At 42.8% G+C, this 21193-nt stretch overlaps 2 protein-coding genes across 3 annotated transcripts in view; both read right to left on the bottom strand.

The window, feature by feature from the left end:
* oxsr1b (oxidative stress responsive kinase 1b) overlaps positions 1–15011 on the bottom strand; it is a 34721-nt gene extending 19710 nt beyond the window's left edge. Inside the window, exons 1-3 of one of the 2 annotated variants that reach the window (XM_062379595.1) lie at positions 14518–15011; positions 7046–7158; positions 2181–2289 (exon numbers count right to left, since the gene is read on the bottom strand). In XM_062379595.1, the coding sequence (XP_062235579.1) occupies positions 2181–2289; positions 7046–7158; positions 14518–14587 (292 nt within the window). In that variant the 5' untranslated portion in view covers positions 14588–15011. The remainder of the gene's footprint in view (positions 1–2180; positions 2290–7045; positions 7159–14517) is intronic. The other variant, XM_062379596.1, reaches the window with a different exon arrangement.
* A 503-nt stretch (positions 15012–15514) lies between these two features.
* On the bottom strand, positions 15515–21180 carry myd88 (MYD88 innate immune signal transduction adaptor). Its single transcript, XM_062379648.1, has 5 exons — positions 20730–21180; positions 19566–19688; positions 18327–18504; positions 18055–18146; positions 15515–16331 (listed from the first exon to the last, which is right to left on the bottom strand). Exons 1-5 carry the CDS (start codon positions 21049–21051, stop codon positions 16177–16179), a joined length of 870 nt encoding a protein of 289 aa, XP_062235632.1. The 5' UTR covers positions 21052–21180; the 3' UTR covers positions 15515–16176.
* Positions 21181–21193: the final 13 nt, after the last annotated feature.

Raw genomic sequence — 21193 nt, 5'->3', positions numbered from 1 at the left:
TGGTCAGAGCAGGAGGTTTGAGACAGTGGGAGAGGATCAGAGAGCAAAGTGGGGAGCGGGGAGGAGGGGGAAGTGAGTGAAGGTGACGAGAGCTGCTGCCAACTGTGCTAAAGGACGAAGGGTAATGCCAAGCAAAGTTGGAGGGGTGAGAGGGAGGGTGGGGCAGGGGAGTGGCGGTGACTAGTCATTGGTGGCGCAGGAAGAGAGGATTGTTGTCTCGACCAGAGGGAAAATTCTATCAAAAAATATCTGCGAGTAAAATAATTTACCAAAGGGAGAAAACAAAAGGTAATTTTGCATGTTGGATTTTCCTTGTATTGACTCTATTAACCTTGAGTCCCCATAAAGGCTTCCTGTCAGCATTTTGACAATCGCTGAGGGCCACATCATGATGTGACAAATCAACTGGCTCTAAACCTGTAAAATCCAGTGGCATTCGATTGAGCTCTGCAGCAGAGATTTTAGGGCCGTGCATGAATCTCCTGGGAACACATACCTCTGCTTGCTTTGGCATGACTCATTCACTGCCTCTTGGTTTCACTAGAGGTCTTTGAGGCGGTGACAGGTTATGCAGCGCTCTGATGAAACGGTTGTTCACATGTCACAATCAGAACGGGAATTTCCTGAAAAGCCCTGTGCCTAAAGCGTACGGAGCTCAGAACTCAGCTCAACAGGTTTGGCCTTGACTGGATTTGCCAGAGAGACGAAGAGGAGACATTTTTGAGTCATACTTATCTGGGTGAAAAACACATAACAAAGAAAAAAAAAACTGCTGTACTAACAACAGGACTATGTGGTACCGAAGACAAGCTTTACCTTCTACTGGTATCTATAAAGTCTTGGATAGGTCCAAATTAAATGCATCCGGTGCAAAATAATGCTATATGTGATGCAGCATAAGTACAGTGTAGTAAACTTCTTCTCCATTAGGAATGGATACATTAACATGTCAGGGCTCCGTCACATTAACTGTAGAGCTGTAATCGGTCTCTCGAGAGCAGAAGTGTGGAGGATTTATTACACTTCATCGAACCAGGAGAGCAGACTGAAGCTTCTTCTGGGCTGGTACACTCTGTCCTGCGTAGTGATGGTTCATAAACCTGACCTCATTTGAGCTCCATCTCCATGGTAGACGTCACGGTGGCAATCATTTAATTAGTCCACACAATAAAACCCACATCAAGTCCCTCTGTTACCCTCGGATAAGGGGGACAAGAGAGGCCATCTTGAGTTGTGTTTGCTCCTGCTGTGACACTGGTCGCCTGCTCAAGCGTCACTAGTTGGGCACTGTGCCCTGAGCCCAGCTGCAAGGCGGCTGCCAAGCAGCTCATGTCCAGTGTATCGGGGGGAGCCAGGCATGCCACCTGGGCACTATCCGTTACAGTGGGATGCTGTTTACACAGAGGCCCTGAGAGGAATCAGTGAGGGTAAAATCCAGACAGTAAATGTCAAGTGTGTGGATGTATCTGTGTACACTTGTTCTTGTATAATTAAGTGTGTGGAACTGAAAGCAGGATGGTCAGGAGAAGGTTGATTTTCTGCCTCTCTAAACAAATAACCATTAGTCTCATAAAGATTGTCTTATTTATCAGGAGACCGCTGCTTCTTGCCTTATCTACATATTGTTTGTTTCGATGCAGAACTACAAACATCATTTACTGTAGCTTGATAATGCATTTTAATACCATACCGTGCAATTAAATCAAACAAAAGAATCAGAGTCAGATGGACTCGTTGCATATTTGAGATCTCTCTCTCCATGGTGGCCTCCTCTTCTTCGTGCTCCTCTCACTAGTTAATTGCAGCGCTACCAGATGGATGCCATGATGCCAGCCTGCGGGCTGTTATTACCTCTGCCCTGTCATTAGCTCCTGCACAGTACTAAGTTAAAGACCGGAAAGAGCTGCAGCTCACACAGGACACAGGGAGGATCAGTGCTGTTGTATTCCCTACAATCACACTTAACATCACCGACAGCAAGAAGCACTTCCCATTGCCCCTCTCCTATCACGAGGGGCCCGGCCTAAAAATCTGTCCCCCATGATATGACCAAGCAATACAGGATACTCCAAATCAAATCCTACTTCACGTGATCGGTCCAGGATCAAGACTGATTGGTTGAAGATCAGTGTATTAATAGGAGGAAAACAACCTTTATAAAATATAAATAATGCACTTACCACCACTGAGCAGCTTCATGACCAGCCACAGCTCATCCTTTACCACAAACGAGGTGTAGTAAGACACGATGTTGGGGTGGTGGCACTGGCTCATGGCCTGAATCTCTTTCTGTTGGAGGAGAGGGCATGAAAGACACAGATGAAATCCAATTAGTCAGAACAGCACAAAGACCTTAGATGACAGACATGCTGTATTTTTCATTGAACTGATGAAACCTTCTAATTTAATGGAAAAGGGGTTGAGGTTTCATATCCGTGTCAATCCATTTTCTTAAATCACTTTTATTACCCATTAGCCTCTGAAGCAGCACAAACATTAATGTTTGATCTGTTAAAAAGCTTGGCGCTTATGACATGAGCCATTAAACACACAATACAATGTTTTAATCAAGACAGACAGTGCCTACTAGCTATTCTCATTAGTCCCACCGAAAGGGAAAATAAAGTAAAGCTTGGAAAACAGAAACTGAATGCAGTCACAACAAATAACAATACATATGTGTTTGATGTTGATGCAACTATTTTTGACATTTTTTGGGATACTTAACATCTTAATGACGTCAAAAGTCAGAAAAGAAATAGACAAATACAGTTCCTGTCTAGTACGCAGAAAACAGAGAGTACCCTTTATACAGTCGTAAAATACCCTTTCTGTGAGTGTGTGTGTCTGTGTGTGTGTGTGTGCTTGGCGAGCAGGAGAGCTGAGGTAATGCTGGCACAGAACTCGAATGCATCTATTCAACACCGTCACACAGTCATTTGAGGACAGACAAGCTTCCTGAGAAAAAGAAAATCTGGCTGCCTTCGGGAACTGAACCACAGATTCTCAGATGTTTTCCTTTGGTTTCTGCACTTAAATATTTGACAAATAACTGGTACTGGTTACTTCAGCGACATATTAAGGCACAGTATCTCCGTACTTGTTAGGAAAACCCTCATAAAACAGAAAACAAAGAGATAGGTTATCCTGTGGTTTAAATCTTTCAGCAAAAAAAATATTCTTTCCCACTTCTTAATTGTGAGTATAACAGGAAGAGTCTCTGTATTAGATGCACAGCATTGCAGTGATTCAATTGATATTGACCCTCTCGTCCGTTTGTGGCTTTCACCTCAAATAAGCGTGATATTCCCCCAAATTTCCACGTGTTATTCAATACATCCGCTGACAGTGTTCCACCATGGCAGGTGCACCACAAGCCTGTCAACTGAGGAACCTCAACACTGGAGTGGAAAACATTTGTTAAAGACATCGATCAATAGATGCTTGTGGGTCAAACAGTGAGCAACCGAAGCCTGATGTCCCATCAGCATAAACGCTTAGCTGACACAAAGTGCATTAGCAGCAGTGTGAATAAGCTGCAGAGTCATCACTATGGAGCGCACGACTTTCAGAGCATGTCTCCGCCAAGAAAGTCTTGAGGAGGCAGGTGACATTAAGATGCCAGTAAAAAGCAGTTGACACAATAAGGGTGGGTGCAGGCGGTGCATTAAACAAACTCATTAGACCACGATGGGCACCGACATGTTTGAATGAAGACAAATCAAAAGAGGAGAATCATATAGTGCAGAGCCTGAGTCAGAGGACAAGGTTGTACTGTTCACAGACCAACAGGTGAGCCCAAATGCCACGCTGCTGTTTTTTAATCATTAAGCAGCCTAATAAATTCCAGTCTGTCGGGCCAGACGGCGAGCGCTGTGGGTTGTCTCCCCTATTCTATCTCTGGGTAATACAGGCTGAGGGTGAACAATAATGATACAGCCTGTTGGCTGCTAACTGGCTTCAGTGGAGCCTAACACCCCCTCCTCCTCTCGCTCCCGCTCTGCTCTGTTCTCAGCACAGTGGAAGAGGCAGGTCACCACAGCTCCTTGGGCCAGGGTAACCCCAGAAAAGAAAAACAATGGGATAACAGGGAGGATATCGTGCTCCGGCAGTTGGCAGGTTTTCACGTCTTTTCCAGCAGACAATGTGAGACTCAGAGAGACTCTTTGTTGTGGGGATAGGTCACTGTAAACCTATGCTTCAGCAAAGAAACCCTCACATTCCTATTGATTCTGTGTAACCTTTCACTTTTTATGAAATGTTGCTTTGAGGAAATATTTTTGCAGGACATGTCAATGCTTAGTGAAAAAGAAAGATGTTTTGAGTATGTGTGCACGACAACACTCTTTCTGTAAAGGCTCATTCCGGTAAAGGGAGCATCATGCATGTATTCACTTAAGCTTCTCCTGCATGAGCTTCTGATTCAGGCATGTGACACAGATATGTAAAATACCTCTTCAGTCTTAAGATCAGTTGTAATGCATAGTGATCTTTATCTAGAGAGAATGCTCATCCAACCAGTCCATGAAACTCGGTGAAGTGAAATGGACACAGACACGGGACACCTTTCACCAGACTTACAGCCTGGTGAAAAGATGCCACAAAAAAAATCTCTCTGCCACCAAACACCAAACCAACTGCAGCACAACACAACGAATCTGCATACAAGGCAACCTGTGTAGAACATTATTGTCAAAAGCACTGTGATAATTACCATCTGTGCTACAGGAGCTGCACAGTATTAGCATAGTATATTTTGTGATAGCTGTAAGCCATCTGCTAGAGGAAATTTCAGAATGAAGAACAACGCATGGTCAGTTTATTACTTATAAACTGACGAGATATCTTTTAAGTCACAAGTAAATTATTTATTTGTGTCAAATGTCAACGTTTAAGTCATTATATAAACAGACCAGTTTTACAATATGTGTCAAAAAGTCACAGCCTTTGGAAGAAGAAGCATTAAGTGAAAATATGGCTCTGCTCCATATTCTTTTTGGAGCACCAGCAGGCAGACACGCGGCCAATTATTCAAATAAATAACATCAGACCATCAGACCGCCCGTGCATTCCCTCCATCCACACATCTAATAAAACTGTTTTTCACTCCCTAATGGAAATCACATTGGTTTATTGAGTCAGCACACTCTGACAGATTTCTCCCTGTCATGACAACTCAAACTCCCGTTTTTACAGAGAGCTCAGTAAAGTCATTCAACTGTGACATGAGTAATGTGACTGTGGCTCATTTTATAAAAAGAACTGAAACTGATTGCATATCTTGCGATGAGTCTATAAATTTAAAGTGACACAAGCAGAATCAAAGCCGGGCTCTATATCATTCGACTCTGTAAAGCCTATAAGACTTAGTTACAGGTTCTCCAGGAAATAGACCAGTCCCTGCCAGTTGCATTCCTCTATATTAGGCCTGATCTCCTCAGTATTCGGAAAGTCTGAGGACCTTGAAACTGAGCAAAAGAGAAAATAAATAAATGACCTATTGTCACAAAATGAATACAGTGCTGGGTCACAAACTGGTGCCACAGGATCACACTGATGGCAGAGACACAGAGAAGCCACTATAGAAGCAGTGTGATGTCACTATCAGTTACTCAGAGCCTCACACACACACTCACTATGACCCAATGTCACCGCAGCATGCGCACACACACACACAAAACTACAGAGGAAAAGAGAAGATGCCGATCTGCAGTTGATGGGGAAAAGATGATCTTAATGCTCAGGACACTTATACCTCTAAATCACTTTCTGTGCCACAAAATAACATTTTACCTCAGACATCTTTTACATATCTCAAAATGGGTTCTTACTGTGTACCATTACGAAACAGAAATACAATCATAAGCAATAGCTATGACACTCAAAGCTGTCCATCAAACTGTTGTGCCCGCAATAACTCCAACACACCCCCTACACACGGAGACGTGCTTTCTGACACCAAAGAATTTCACAGGTCAAGTTAAAGACTAGCAGGCCTCTTTGAAATCTTGCGACATTCTCCTTTAGAGCCTCTTCTTTGGAGAAGCAATCTGGGTTCAATTTAATGCTTCCACATCATTTAACTGGGTATTCAGCAGGCTGTGGAATTGGTTTGAGAGGGTGGGGGGGGGGGGGGGGGGTTGCACAGGCAGGAAATCCGACCTCACTGTATTCCACGTGACCGCCAGCTCCGAGAATCTGGGAGCAACATTCCCCTGATTCATCCTTCAAAAGCCTTGGGGAGGGGTTCATCCCCCGTTTAGTATTGCCAGTGAGTAGTGAGAAACCGGACAGTAATCTCTAGCCATGATCTTCCATGCAGACAAATAGGCTGAAACAATATTTATTTCACTGATTTTTGGATGAGATCTCGGGGGGATGACTGGAAAAGTCATAAATCAGGCTTCTGGTCAAAGTTAATAACAAGTTCTTTCTCTGCATCAGACCAGTATGAAGTTACAAGGTAATGTGACATCTTTCTTTCCCCATTTATACTATAAAAACCTTAAAGCATCAAGAAACAAAGAAGGGTTGATAAATACATATCGTATGTGAGAAACAGTGCCGTCTACAAAGCCAGAACACGAGTTACAAACGAGCACATGATCATCTGTGAGCAGGGGAGCTTGATATAATCCTTCCAGCTCTCGAGCAAAATCGTAAAGACCACGTCATACAGTAAATGATGTGCTGAGCTGCAGCGCAAGATTGCATTGAGGATATAAAGACACCATACAGCCCAGAGGAAGATGTCCCACTGAGGTCTAATAGTGGGCTGGCAGTAGACTTCCTTCAAAGTACAACCAGAATAGTGTTGGAAGTGACAGGGACCGTTGGAGGAGGGCTCCGAACTGGTAACCAGTAATGAAAAGCAGAGCTGGAAATGACTCCATCCACACTCTCAGCCCACAGAGACAAAGCCCTAAGTGAAATATCATGCTCTTGCCCACTAGCTCCCTTTCATCAAATAGGAGAAGTAACAAGGTCACAAAAGTACTAGTGTATTGTATGTTACACAAATAGTTTACTTTGTTGTGAGTCTTACCAGGAGTTCGTCCATGCTGGTCTGGCATTTCTCGAGGTTGATACGTTTGATGGCCACCTTCTCTTTGCGTGGTAAACAGTAGGCTGCTTGGACCACCGCCGTGGCTCCACTCCCTAAAAACAGACAAACAACACAATATCACATTAATTATCATTCAATTTAATAATGTTATTCTGCTTTCAGAGATGCACTAAGCAACGGCCATTCTCCTGAAATAATCCAGAAGGTTTGTATGCAGGAAAGCAAATATCCGTTTTCCCGTGTCCGTGAGAGAAAACAGCAGGAAATGTCTGGAAAATCCTCTGCGAGCGAGTTGGCGCGTTGACAAAACTGTAACAGAACTACAATAATATCTCAGGATGAAAATGCATTCCCTTACACGTAGAAGATGTCGACATAGATGTTAACTCAGAGAGACGACGAGATTCGAGAGCTTCCGGTGTAAATTTCAGAATTATTCTTGTCGTTGTGAACGTGTTTGACCCAGAAAATCTCCTGCCGTTTTCTTTTTCGGTGAAACGAAAACTCTGGAAAATGACCAAAACCAATTGTTTGGGTATTATGCAGAGTTTGTATGAAAACGGCTTTAGTCATTTCACGACATGCAAAACTTGTCTGCCACTGAAGAACCCAACTTTGGCACATTGAACTCATTCATTTCACGCTTTATTCTCATCCTCGGGCTTCTTTCAGTCATACGTCCGTTCCTTGACCCTTATCTCCACCCAAACAATCATGGCTACGGCAGCATCATAAATCAAGCTTTTATCCATTAACTCACAATCCCCTAGAGATCAAGAAGGTTAAACGGAGTTCTGCTTGAACATTCATCTGATTTCTCTTTGGTGCAGCTTATCTATCTGTTCCATCAATTATGAACCCGCTTGTCGAAATACTGGCTGATGGCACAGATCTGACCGATGACTCCCAAGGCTTGGAACCGTACTTCACCTAAAAATGACCCCTATTTTGGATTTCATATCTTTGGCATATTCACAATTTGATGTTGTCTGATTTGATAGTTGTTTCGTCAACTATTGAGTACTTGCAATCATTCATCAAAACAAACTTCAGGAGCTCTTAAACTAAGATGATATTAAGACAGGTAATATATGCAAAGTTTCAAAAATGGTTTGGCCCTAAAGACAATCTAAAAGTTAGAGTTTACATAACTGAATAGTGTTACTGTTCAATTATTTTCCTAATGTGCATTTTATGAACTTTTTAATACCTGGAAGCTGTAAATCAGCCTCATTTTCCATGTTTTTAAGACTTTGCAGAGCATAGAGTTGAGTTGATCAGCAACCGTTGGAAGTCAAAGCTAGTTTAAACCACCTAATCAATATTTTTGATTTACTAGCAAACACCAGCGAACGCTCTGATTAACGCTGTAGCCTAACAGCTTAAGGTTAATCTCTATTAAGAATGTGAGAAACCATTTTGTAATATCACACCAACTACGACACCCGCTCCATGAGCAGGTTATTCAGTCGTCATTACTAAAATATTATTTGTGTACATAGTACTCATGGGTCCAACCACACCTATTTTCCATTTTGGTCTTCATTTTGAGCTCAATGACACACCTTTAAAGTTTTGTGAATGTAATGAGCAGAATTGAGATGCTATCCAGAATTTCACATGACTGCTGTGCATACACACAGTGGTGGGTAAACGTGGTAGCCTGAGTAAAAGCCTGAGTAAAAGCTTGTAAAATCCTCCCCCTGTAAAGGAGGTATACGCCTGTTGCTGCTGCATTGCGAGAGGTCAAGTCACAAACCCCCAGAGCTCTCATTTACCACCATGCACACGCACACATGGCTGTTTCGCTGAGATCTCTGGTGTGTACGTGAAGCGGAGCAATGCTGCGAGCACATTCTCCTCTGGCAACAGGCGTCAGTGAGAGAAAAGTGTGAGGGCTGAGTCAGTCCACCCTCCAATAAGCTTTTCCTAACCTCCCATGCCCTCATCTTAGCTATGCCCAAATATTAACAAAGTGCTCATTGTTTGGGGTTTTCCTTGAGCCTGCAGTGTATGGAGGTTTAAACAACGGGGCTATATTGAAGAAGAGCAAAAAAAAACACTGATTTTAATTAAGAAAGAAAAGCTTTCCCAGTGGATGTGACCGGTTTTTATTTAAATGTTTTCATTCAAGATAATTATATCCTCAGGCTGTGTAAACCAATTCAATATAGGGGAGACTGAGATTAACCATAAACTTTCGCTCTTTAAAATAGTCCCAATAAAATTGCAATTTCCTTGTAATTTTCTGCATTTACAGATAGTCAGGGGTCACTTTAATCGGCGTAAATGCAAAATCCTTCTTCTAACTGCTGTAATGGGTGCCATGTAACGAATGGCAACCTCTGATAATGTGTGGTTGGCCTTGCTCAATTATCCAGCATCCAAGTAATCATGGCTCACTCAGCTGTTGCTCAAAACTAAGGGGCTGAACAGGGCAGTAAATAGATTCTCGAGGCTCCCTCAGACCTGCACCACCGTCGATACCGAACGCACCTCTGGAGTCTCAGCAGTGATGCTGGAGTACAGGTCCACAGGGGGCCAGTTGCCCTCTACATGTTGGAGTTGAAATTCTTACACAAAAACAAACATACAGTCGTCATCGGTTGCTGGACACGCTACAAAGCATGTGTTCTTGTTTGTGTGCGAGTGTGTGTGGGTGGAGAGGTAAAAAAATGTGGATGTTTGGGGGATTTCAGAAGGCAGGGTCACAGGGCACAGAGGCTCTGTGAGTCATTTGGACCTGTAGAGGCTCAGTCCAGCAGCCAGCTGGGACCTTGAGTTAATATAGACTTCCTTCCAAGCTCAGCACAAGGTTTCTCTGCACAGAAAACTACCATCTCTACTTTTTGTGTCCAATTACATGATTATTCCAATACTTCAACAGGCCTTTGAGGCTCCAATCACAGCTGTGTAGTGAGTAATTATACAATGATGCACACAGCCCCATTCCTTTCATTGCATGTCGATGACGCCGGGCACAATGCAGACCTCACTATGAAGGCATTAACAGGCTTAAGTCGCAACAAATGTCCGATGTTAATAAAATAAGCGACACAGAGTCGCCTCTCTATCATTCTCAGAGATAACATCACCACCATCCTCTTTGTCTGAGTGAGAGGAAGCACAGAAACAGACGTTCTCACCAATGGAAAGCACTGCCAGGGCTTTGGAAACCTAAGGCCAACATCTAATCTGCTAAACAGTCTGGCACGGCATAAAGGCTGCATATCAAGTGATAGGTGTGTGTGTGTGTGTGTGTGTGTTTTTGAAGTGAAGGAGTTAAACACAAACAAGTGTTTAACCATCTTAATTAAAAACAAAAGAAAAAAGAGAACTACAAAGTTCCTCTGCTGACCTTTTCTATTTCCAGAGGCACAACAACATTTAGCTTGTTTGGAATGAGCATGGCTAAATCCAATCTATATATTGAGTTACCACATTAGGCAAAATCCAATGAAGATGATCCAGCTGAAAATGTGGCGTGATGACAGGGGCGAAGGACAGAGCCACATGGACTGTGTCGGTCTGCCGATCTTCATTTGCTTTCATGCTTGATTTCTTTTCTTCTATTTCCTTTTTGATTATGTTGTTAACGTTTCAGAAATATCTTCATTTAAAAATAATGCATGCAACACATACAGCTAAAAGACTAACTTTACTTAAAAAAGACAAATTGCAAGTAATTCAATTTTGTTTCCTGTTATTAACATCTAGAATTATACGAGCAATTACCCAAGAGCTATTAGTTCTCCTTATAAGTTCTCATAAATACAAAGTCATGCATTCACTGTCCTGATTCAGCTGTTAGTTTCGATTTCACACGGTATTTTGTGTTTAAATATGGCGTAGTTTTACCCTATTAACCAACCTTACATTTACTTTAACGGTGCTGAACGTGCAACAATCGGCTCCCGCTGTAGACTTAAAGGTCTCTGCTTGGTGATGAAAAATTGTAAAAGATGCAAGACGGCGTAAAACAACTTGGGGGAAAATATTGACAAAACAATCATGATCTTTGTAAAAGGTAGCTGGTGTTTTCTGTAAGCATGTTTCCTCCAAACAAGTCAATCTTGGGAAATTTTATAAGTAGTATACTGGAACCTTGAAGTGAGAGAATGGGACATGCACGACTGGTACTTTGTCTTCACAGCAGACTTAAGTGTTCCAAGCGCCTATTCAAAAGCAAGGGCATGCCTTTAGCCTGTAAGCTGATGAAAAGCCCTCCGCGAGATCAAGACAGAACATTCACTGTTCCGGGTGTACGTAGTGCGTAATAATATTTCAGATTAGATTAGCTTGGCCTTGAGTTAACTTCTCAGTGGAGCAGGTCACTGTGTGAGGCCTGTGTAAATGTCCTCCTTCATGAGCTGTGACCAGCGGTACGGCAGCGGCTCTCAGTTTGTCTTTCCTGTCCTCACCAGGCCAGTTTGCAGCCTGACGTCACTCATCTGTTATTACATTTCCTCTGCATACCTTGCTCACATTCCACACATTATTCAAATGTACAATGAGAAATGTTACACATGACTAGCAATCGCTACGACAGCCGGTGCCTCTTAGTCTCCCCCCCACCCCCAAAGTTCCACAGGATGTAATATTCTGAAGATGAACGAGGCCCAAACATTGAAGTTGACATTAAATTACACAAATATTGGCCTAAGGCCTGTCTCTTGTTTCCTCAAAGATGATCATACTGACGTTTTCTATAACCATCTAAAGGACAAGAAACAGGGAGGAAACATGGTTGCCAGTGGTTACAAACAGTGGGAGCAGAAACTTTCCAGTCCAGATGTGCCAACACGAATGATCCAAAATCTGGGAGAGCTCTACTTTCTTTTTTATATAATGGGCTCTGTCCAGAATCATCCGATGCTCACTGGGACGAAAAGAGTGGGTGTGAACCATGTAATAACAAGTCCTCTTTCCCTCGGGAAGTTACCAAAACAATAGCTTTGCTGGACATGCTGGGTATACAGGGTCATCCTCTCCACATCAGCTTTCCAGTGGAGCAGGGGAGCTGCAGAATGAAACAGCGTATATGGTATCTCCCCCACACTGAGAAAAGAGGAGGGTCTCATTGCTTATACAACCCTCTAGGAACCTGTGTGCATGTCTTGTACTGTATGTGGTAATGGAATATTAACTGATGGTGAGGAAAATGAATGATTTGGTACGATCCACTCTTCGGATTCAATCAGTGATGTCATAAAGCAGTTAAAATATCAGTAACACTGAAAGTCTAAAGAGCAGGACAATGCATTTTTAACTGCTGCACATCAGACAGATTTAAATTAAAAGTCTTAGAGCAGTAAGCTGTTATAATTTGGTTTGTGTTAACCCCCCCACCTCCCTGAATAAACACCACAAGAGCCCACCCTGCTGATTGTGCAACGTCAACCATATGCAATCCAAAAGATGACCACACACTGCTGACTTTAAACCTTGAGCAATTTCTTTAGTTGTTCAAGTTGTCATCTCATCCTTATTGAAGGATTTGTATAAATTATGTGCTTTTCCCCAAAAAAAGTGAATTCTTTGCTATGTTTTACAAGTGTTCTACAGGCAAATGTGAAGCTTGAGGGAAACTTAGTGTGATGACCAGTCTACATGATAAGAAAGAAAAGCTCTTAATTGTTAATTTACTGCATTCTAAAAAGGGCCTGAAAGATGAGATTGCAGCGACTTAATTTTAAACTTTTTAAGTTAACAAAAAATATGATCTGAGAGGGCGGAGGAAAGGATAAAGCTCTGCGAGACTGAAGGCAAGGTTTAACAGAAGCAGATGCCAAATAGGTAACTTTGTTCCTGAGGACTCGAGGGACATGAGTCCTCACATCCACACATGAGGACAACGATTTAGGTAATTTATAAAATCAGGAGGAAAGAAACTCAGCAAACTATCCACCTCATTTCCAAAGCTAAGTTGATGATCGTGATCCTTTCCCTAACCCCAAGTAAGCAAGTAAGTAATGTTGCGGTCCAGCCTTGAAATAGGCTGGCCAGTTTGTTAAAACCTATTTTGACAATTTGTGTCACAGACCGCGTAGGTAAAGCCATCTGCTGCACAAGAGGGGCTTTATCTCTGCGTGTATGCCCGATTGCAGGGCGTTATCTTGTGGGGTGCCCCTGTTCAACTTTTCCAAGTAAGCGAGGAGAAATGTAGAAATGGGTAAAAGTTAAATTTGAGTCTTTTAAAAATACACCAAAAGGTTAATTTAGGGCCCCAAGAATGGGGCCTCTATAAACACACAGATTCACTGTAGAGGGAGCAAACATCACTTGGGTAAACTAAACCAGAGGCATAAACTAAGTGATTTGAGAGGACAATACTCTGATTATACGTTTACACACTCCTTATTCTGCAGCTCCTTACTTGACAAAAAAAGTCAGCGCAAGGTAGGACGGGGATCAGCTATTTGTGGGCTGGGACGCTTCAGAGTGTAGAGAGCTGTCAGTCCTTCGGCTTGTCAGCCTGTGAGACATTATCAGGCCTCACCACGGTTTGATCCCAAACAGGGAATGTGCAATATGCCTTATGTCACATAGAAAGCAGAGAAATCCTGAGATACAGATCCTTGAGATTTAAAAAGTCGTATAACCCAAAAAGCAATCAACATGCAAGTTCAGTCTTATACAAGGTTGAATTAAATAGTATTTATGTATTGAGTATTATTCAAAATTAGGCTTATTATTTTATTAAATGCACCATAATATCGGTTTATCCTCTAGACAGATAAGTCGATTCATTTATCAACACTAAGGGATATGATCTCCGAACCCTGTCATGGTGACACCGCTGTTTTGGAAAAACATGTTCTTGAATATCTAGTGTGATTTAACTGGAAATGGGCGTGGACGCGCACAATACAAATCTAATAATAACATTTGCGTTTTCCTGCAGTAATGTTACATGGCTCAATGCAAAGTACTCCTTAAACATGAGCTAACTTTGAGAACAAGCTGTATGTGGTGTCACTTTGTTTTTAAACTATTGACACTAGCGTATTTTTAAAAGATCAAAGGAATATTATTGTGATGAAGTTCCACATATAAGACTCCCCCTATGTTAGAAAGCACACGTGAGAAAGTATAGAGTTTGCTGTTCACTGCCTATTCTCCAGAAAATAGTCCGAGCCTATCCAGTCAGTAATGCTGTAAGCGCTCGATTATGTCTCCGGCACGGCCCCGGCGGACGGAGTAACCGGCTCTACAAATGGGTGCAAGTCACAACACCGCTCGGGTGGGATTTTCCAAGTTGCCGAACGCGACGAATCCAACGCAGCTCAGCGGAGAGAAGATGCCTCCTGCTCCGTGGTTGTTAACTTGAAACACATCGCACCTCACGCTAGTAGCTGCGTAAAATAAACCTCCATGTTAACAGCCACATGCACACTCCCGAACCACACGCACAAACACACGTTGAGCTAAACAGGCTAACGATCACATACCAATCACCTCGTGTAGCTCGTAGTCATCTTTGTTGATGGACCAGGGCTGGGGGCTCGCGTCCTCCGACATGGCTGAGGGATGCGCTGCTGGGGGAGGCCGCGCTATCTGCGGAGAGCTGCTGGGTCCGGACGCGGGGCTCAGGGAGAAGTCGAAGTAATCCAGACGGGACCGAGCGGGGCGACACTTCCCCTTCTTCGCGAATCCCGCAGCGCTCCTGTCATTCCCAAAGTTTGACACCAGCCGAGCGGCCCCGCCTACCGCATTCCTGCCGAGCGAATGTGGACCCTCCCGGCGGACATGTTGAGCGTGGACAGCGTGAGCTCCGGAAGCCACTGGAGGGAGCTGCTTCTGACGTTAGCTAGAGGCTAACGAGAAGCAGGATAAAGCAGCGCTAAAATGCACAGAAACGAGCCGTGCCGGTTGAAGCGTTGCAAGGCACAACCCTGCCTTTACTTGTGTTAATGCTTTCACACACTATTATGTTCTTAATGAGGTCTGACACTTTAAAATTGGGGTTTTTAATTGAGACAAAACGAATCAAACCCTTGAGTTCCGCCACACCTTCAATGGCGGACAGTCATGGTGATAACCTGTGCCCTAAGTCTTGACTGGCAGGTATCAGTTATTCTCACGGGGCAGCAAGACCGACCTTTTTCCCGCAGCTTTACACGACACGCGCTCCCCTGTTTTTATATAGAGACAATAGTCATTATTTAGTCTTATTTCTCATTTGTCCCGATAGAAATGTTGCCTGACAGACAAAAAATTGGGGCGACATTATCCCAAAAGTGACATCGCGTGGAAAGGGGTGTCTTGCAGTCCAAGGGCATCCTGTCTTCTGATTGGACAGCACCTCTCATAACGCTCTGTGATTGGATGATCGCGTGTTAATTGTAGTAGTGCGTTTCTGCCCAGCAATCAATTAGCGACACCTCTGGCGGTGGATTTTATTACACACAAGACTTGAGCAATCACGACACACACTGGAGAACCACAGGAACTGGTATGCCTTTATTCACTGATTGAATCATTCATGACAAGTGTCCTTGAAAAGTGGCATTAAATGTTTTGTTTGTTTTATAAAATATAATAAATCTCAATAAAATGATTCTGAACAAAATTAAAAAGTACAACAGTCAAGGCATCACGGCGAGGGAGAAAGTGGTAGAGAGAGAAAGGCTGGAGTCAGTGGAACTGCACATGGAGAAATATCTCATCACAACACGTCTTCCTCTTTATGCTTCAATCCCATCTCAACGTTAACTCAGAAGAGGAAGCGGCCGGGGCCACGAGAGTTTACACCGTGTTTCGCACATACAGCCCTAAATAAAAACAGATCCTCCTCATCATTACAGCTTCCATACATCCAAAATAGTGGCAGGCAGGCACAATCTCAAACATCATAATAATGGCTGTGTGCTTTGTGCTCTCGGAGAACTTTGCTGATATTTTATAACCTCTTGCACAATGAATCACGCAATGAACTATTCTGCACACACTGGAAATTACAAGCGGGTTTCAGATGCTGAAAGGACGCGGATCACAAGCAGCAGCAGCAGCGCACACTTGAACCTGTAATGTTTTACCCATGTCTGACATCAACCGTTTTGACGGCATAAGAAGCCACATTCAAACACAGTCGGCAGCCTGCGCCGTGGTTATGGCAGAGCAAGAGCTTTGGCCAGTCGTAGCCAAAACCAGGCCTGAGTGCAGGGCCGGGTGTAGTCGCACACGGTGAGGAAGCGTAAGATGCTGGGGAACGGCTTCTTCATTGACTTGTACAGCACCGGGATCAGTCGTTTCTTTTGGGCTCCTGTGGGGGGAAAACAAAGGAAAAGTTATTTATACATATTTATATATACAGTTGCAATCAGAAATATTCAACCCCCTCACCACAATAGACATTATAGTGATGTGGATGACAGATAATGACAATAAATGACAAAAAAACCTCATCAAACAACAAAAGATATTTATTGATTCGTATTTTAGTTATTTTGACAACAGAAGTTGACTTAACTTTGAAGTTCAAATGAAAAATGTAACTCTTTCAACACATGTGCATGTGCAGTATTATTCAACCCCCAGCTTCAGTACTTTGTGGTGCATCCTCTAGCTTTTATAACTTCTAAAAAATGTTTTCGGTAAGTGCGCACAAGCTTCTTACACCTCTCGATTGGAATCTTTGCCCATTTTTCAAGTGCAAAAGCCTCTAGATCAGTGATGTTTGATGGCTTCCATGCTGCAACTGCCTTCTTTAAATCCCACCAAAGATTTTCAATCAAATTTGAATCTGGTAACTGTGAATGCAACTCCAGGACGTTCCAGGATCTTTTTCTCAACCAAGCTTTGGTGGACTTAGAGATTTAGCTTTGGATCATTGTCTTGCTGGAAAGTCCAATGATCACCAAGGTTCAATTTGTCAACAGAAGGAATCACATTCCTCTTTAAAATGGCCTGGTATTTCTGTGAATCCATGATGCTATGTACACAATAAAGATTGCTAGTTCCAGCCGCAGAAAAACAGCCCAACATCATCTTTGACCAACCTCCATGCTGGACTATGGGGATGGTATTCTTCTGGTCATAAGCCTGTCCTTTCACACGCCAGACATACCGCTGGTCCATACGTCCAAACAGTTCCAGTTTGGTTTCATCAGTCCATAGAACTGTCACCCAAAACTCTGTAGGCTTATCCAAATTCCTCCTGGCATATTCTAGTCGACTTTTGATGTTGCTTGTGGTCAAGAGCTGAGTGCGTCTTGGAGCCGGCCATTAAGTCCTTTATTATTCAGTGCACGTCTTATAGTTGCCACTGCAGCACTTGTACCAGCCTTCATCAGGTCATCCTGTAGGTGTCTTGCAGTCACACAGGGATTTATCTGAGTTGTTCTGACTAAGTTGCTGAGGGTCCTTGATGAAATGCTGGGCTTTCTTCCACGGCCAGGCATGTTTGAAGCTGCTCCATCAGTTGTAAACTTCCTTATAATGCTCCCAATTGTGTCTCTTGGAATATAATTTTTGGGGGAATTCTTCTTCTACCCAAGGCCTTTCAGGTGTGATGAAATAATCTCCTCTCTCAGCTTTTGTGTAAGCTCCTTTGTCTTTCCCATGATTGCAACTCACCTTGAATACCTTCATGGGTGGGGTTTATATATGCATCACAGCTGAAGCAAATGAAGGATCAGTATAGAGTTCCCAAAGGCTTAATAATGTTTCAACTCAACTTTAGGACAAAAAAAAACTGTCAGACAGCTTTAAAAACAACAATATTATATAGGGGTTGAATAATTGTGACATGGCTATCTTAACAAAATATACTGCTACACACAAATACTACATCATGCATTTTCCGTGTTGATTTTCTTTATCACTCAACTCATAAAGAAGGCATCCGAAGCAGAATCTTGATCAAAGAACAAGATTCTGTCTACTTTAATTGAGAAATCCTTAAAATATTTGGGGGGTTGAATATTTCTGATTGCAACTGTATATATATGCAAAAGCAGGATGGAGCCGACGACAACTCATCTTACCTGGACAGAGGCTGAGAGCAAACTTTGTCTGAAAGTCGCAAGCATCGCTGTTGAGGTATTCATCAGAAATCACCACCACCATCCTCTTACACCTGCACACACGGTCACATAACTTTTTGGTCAGGTAAAGTAACTCATGTGTTAGTGCCGGAAAACAGGACCAGATCCGTCCTCTTGTGCCCGTGTTGGTTTTTTAACACAGTTTTTCTAGTTCAAATTAAAGTTAAAAGCCAAATGGACCTGGACATGGTCGGCATGTGTGTCCAACCCACCTCTTCTCGATGAGTTCACTGGTGATGCTCCAAACGCAGGAGCCCGGCAGCACGTCTCTGTCGAACACACACAGTTTCAGCTTGCAGTCGGTCTGCTCCAGCTCACGGATCATCTCGTGGACAAACTCAATGTCGCTCTGGCAGTAGCAGATGAAGGCATCAAACAGCTCGGGCACACCTGGAACCAAGTCAGTGTCATTTTGGTTTAATCCCTTAAAAAGGTCAGAGTTACACAACTCAAGACAACCACACCTACACATGTCGAAAAAAAAGGTTGTTCCAATGATTTAATCTCTGTCACAGTAATTAAATATAATCATATGGAAACAACCAGAGGGGGCAGGGAGATGCAGCGCTGCAGTGGTGCGGATGTGTGATCAGAGCTTCAGATGACCTGTCGGATTAGAGTTCAAGCCTTTCCTGTATGAAACTTATAGAAAATCATGCTGCTTCTGTATGTCAAGCAAATAGACCAGCTATTTTAAAAGCATCACATAGAAACAGCAGGTAGCATGGGAATCCTCACAGAAAGACGTATTCTGAAAAACCTGAAATGTTAATTATAGGTATTCAATGTTCCTCTTTTCACTTGTTTCAGCTGACATCTATTTATGAACATTAATCTTATTTCCTTGGTATTGAACGGACAACGGCTGCCTGCAGAGTCACTAACAAGTAGTACATCACAGCTGAGCTTCAAATCCCAGCTAACAAATTCATTATAATCTACATTTGATCCTTTTTGTTCAAGTGTTAACACTGTCATGCACATTTACTCTGTTATGTTAATAATGAAGGTTGCTGTAATGCAGAAAGATGTCAATTCACAGCTCATATAGTACAGATTCATCTGCATGGAAGCAGATTCAGGGTGCAGCAACTGTGAAGTAGTTTATATATTAATCTTTAAAAATATCATATTTAGAAGTTGTGAAATCCTACACTGAAAATTGACTACAACTGTCAGATAACTGTAGTAATGTAAAAAAAAAAGGACAATATTACTCTCAAGTGTAGTAAAGTGGGTGCATTAAGCTGCATACAAGTACCTTCAAATTTTACCTAAAACTGTATTTTACAACAATTCAGTTATTTCCACCACTGCTTGTCGTCTGACCAGATGGAATTGATGCTACGATGGGTACCTGACGTGTGTATATGTGTTTAACCAATGACTGTGCGTTCTATTTGTAGCATATTAAAAGATTATAAACTAGTGTAGCTTATACAGATACTAACCGTCGGGGTCGTCCTCCAGGGTGAGGCCAATTCTGTCAGGGGTGCGGGGGACGCAGCTGTCGACCTCAGGAACCTGGAGCGGGCGTTCAGCCTCCTTCTCACGGTACCTCCTGACATCCTCCACTGGAACAAGAGGGAGTGGGTCAATACGGGGCATGTGCACAAACATATTAATGCATTTGAAGAAAAACAAGGTTAAAAGACCTGTTATATTGTGGTCAAATCAAGAACTCTTATGGATGGCTAGAGATGGAGAAAGTGTCCTTCCCCTGGCCCTCAAGGCTAAAAACATCCCTGAGGACAACAGGCTGTGTGAGTTCAGAGAGGTTGAGAAGGAATCACATGTCCTTCTCCATTGCCCTAATTATGATGAGTAAATAAAGAGCCTGATATTACATTAGAGGTTTGTTCCCTGATGACAGAATAGAATAGTTGTTTAATCTTAATGCTTTTAAGTTTGCTCGTTTTGTTTCTAAATCTTAGAGAAACAAGGTGTATTTGTTTAATGTAGTTATTGAAACTGAGTCTCTGGTTTCTTTCTTTTTCTGTACTTTTCCTTTATTGGTGTCAAGGCACTTAATAAATAATCATTTAATTTATTTCTATAGCACCTTTCACCTTTTTACAATTACAAGGTGTTCTACAAGTTAAAATTGAAATACCATTATTTTTCTATTTCAGTCTACCTTCACAATGTGAAAACATCTATGAATGTATGTAGATGTGTATATATATATGTATATATATTAGTACAATGTTATGCAGTATATATCTTGTACCCCCCCTGTCAAATGTCCCCTTGACTGTTTGTCTCCACTTGTTTTGTTATTGCGCAATGTAAAAAAAACCCTGATAAAATGAAAGTAAACACTGGATAACGGTTTAAAAGAGTTTGCATGAGTACTCATCATTATATGTTTCTTTGGTCATATCAGTCAGCCCTAAGTGAAAAAAAAATTGGTTTTCGGTTACTTAATAGATTATAACATTATGAAATATCGAATGTGAAGATGATTGAGGCATGTGACTCATTTCCTGGAAGTACGAGGACTGAACATGCGCCGGAAATAACCAAACTCTATACATGTCTATACATTATGACTATACAGTGTTTACTATGCCAGTGTGCGAGTAAAATGAGTTTCCACATGAGCTGTAAGTCACCGATGGCGCAGCGCAGATCCTCCAGGATGTCGTTCCTCTCCAGCTTTTCCAGGATGACCAGCAGCTTCCCCACCGTGGCGTCCGTGGCGCGGGCCGTCCACTCGTCCAGCACCACCGCCGTGGGGTTCCGACGCCCCTCGAAGTTCTTGATCTCCAGGTAGGTGAAGCCGGCCTCCTCCGCCAGCGCCGTCCAGTCCGGGGCCACGGTGTTCTTCGGGTTCAGGAAGAGCCCCAGCCGGGTCCTCACCTTCACGTTCAGCGCCGTGAGAGGAGCCGTCTCCAGGTCCACGTCCGAGTCCGCACAGGCCATGGTTGTTTGCATGTTGTGATAGTTAGAATAAGTTCAAAGTTGTCATAGTCGTCGGCAGGAGGAAAGTTTCTTCAGTGGTGCTGGGTCTACCTGACAGCAGAACCAGGAAGTGATGTCAAGCACAGCTTGTGAGTAAAAGCGCGTCACACGTGGG

This window comes from Platichthys flesus, chromosome 21, assembly GCF_949316205.1.
Source record: "Platichthys flesus chromosome 21, fPlaFle2.1, whole genome shotgun sequence".
Classification (NCBI taxonomy): Eukaryota; Metazoa; Chordata; class Actinopteri; order Pleuronectiformes; family Pleuronectidae; genus Platichthys; species Platichthys flesus.
This window is presented reverse-complemented; position numbering and strand designations above follow the sequence as displayed.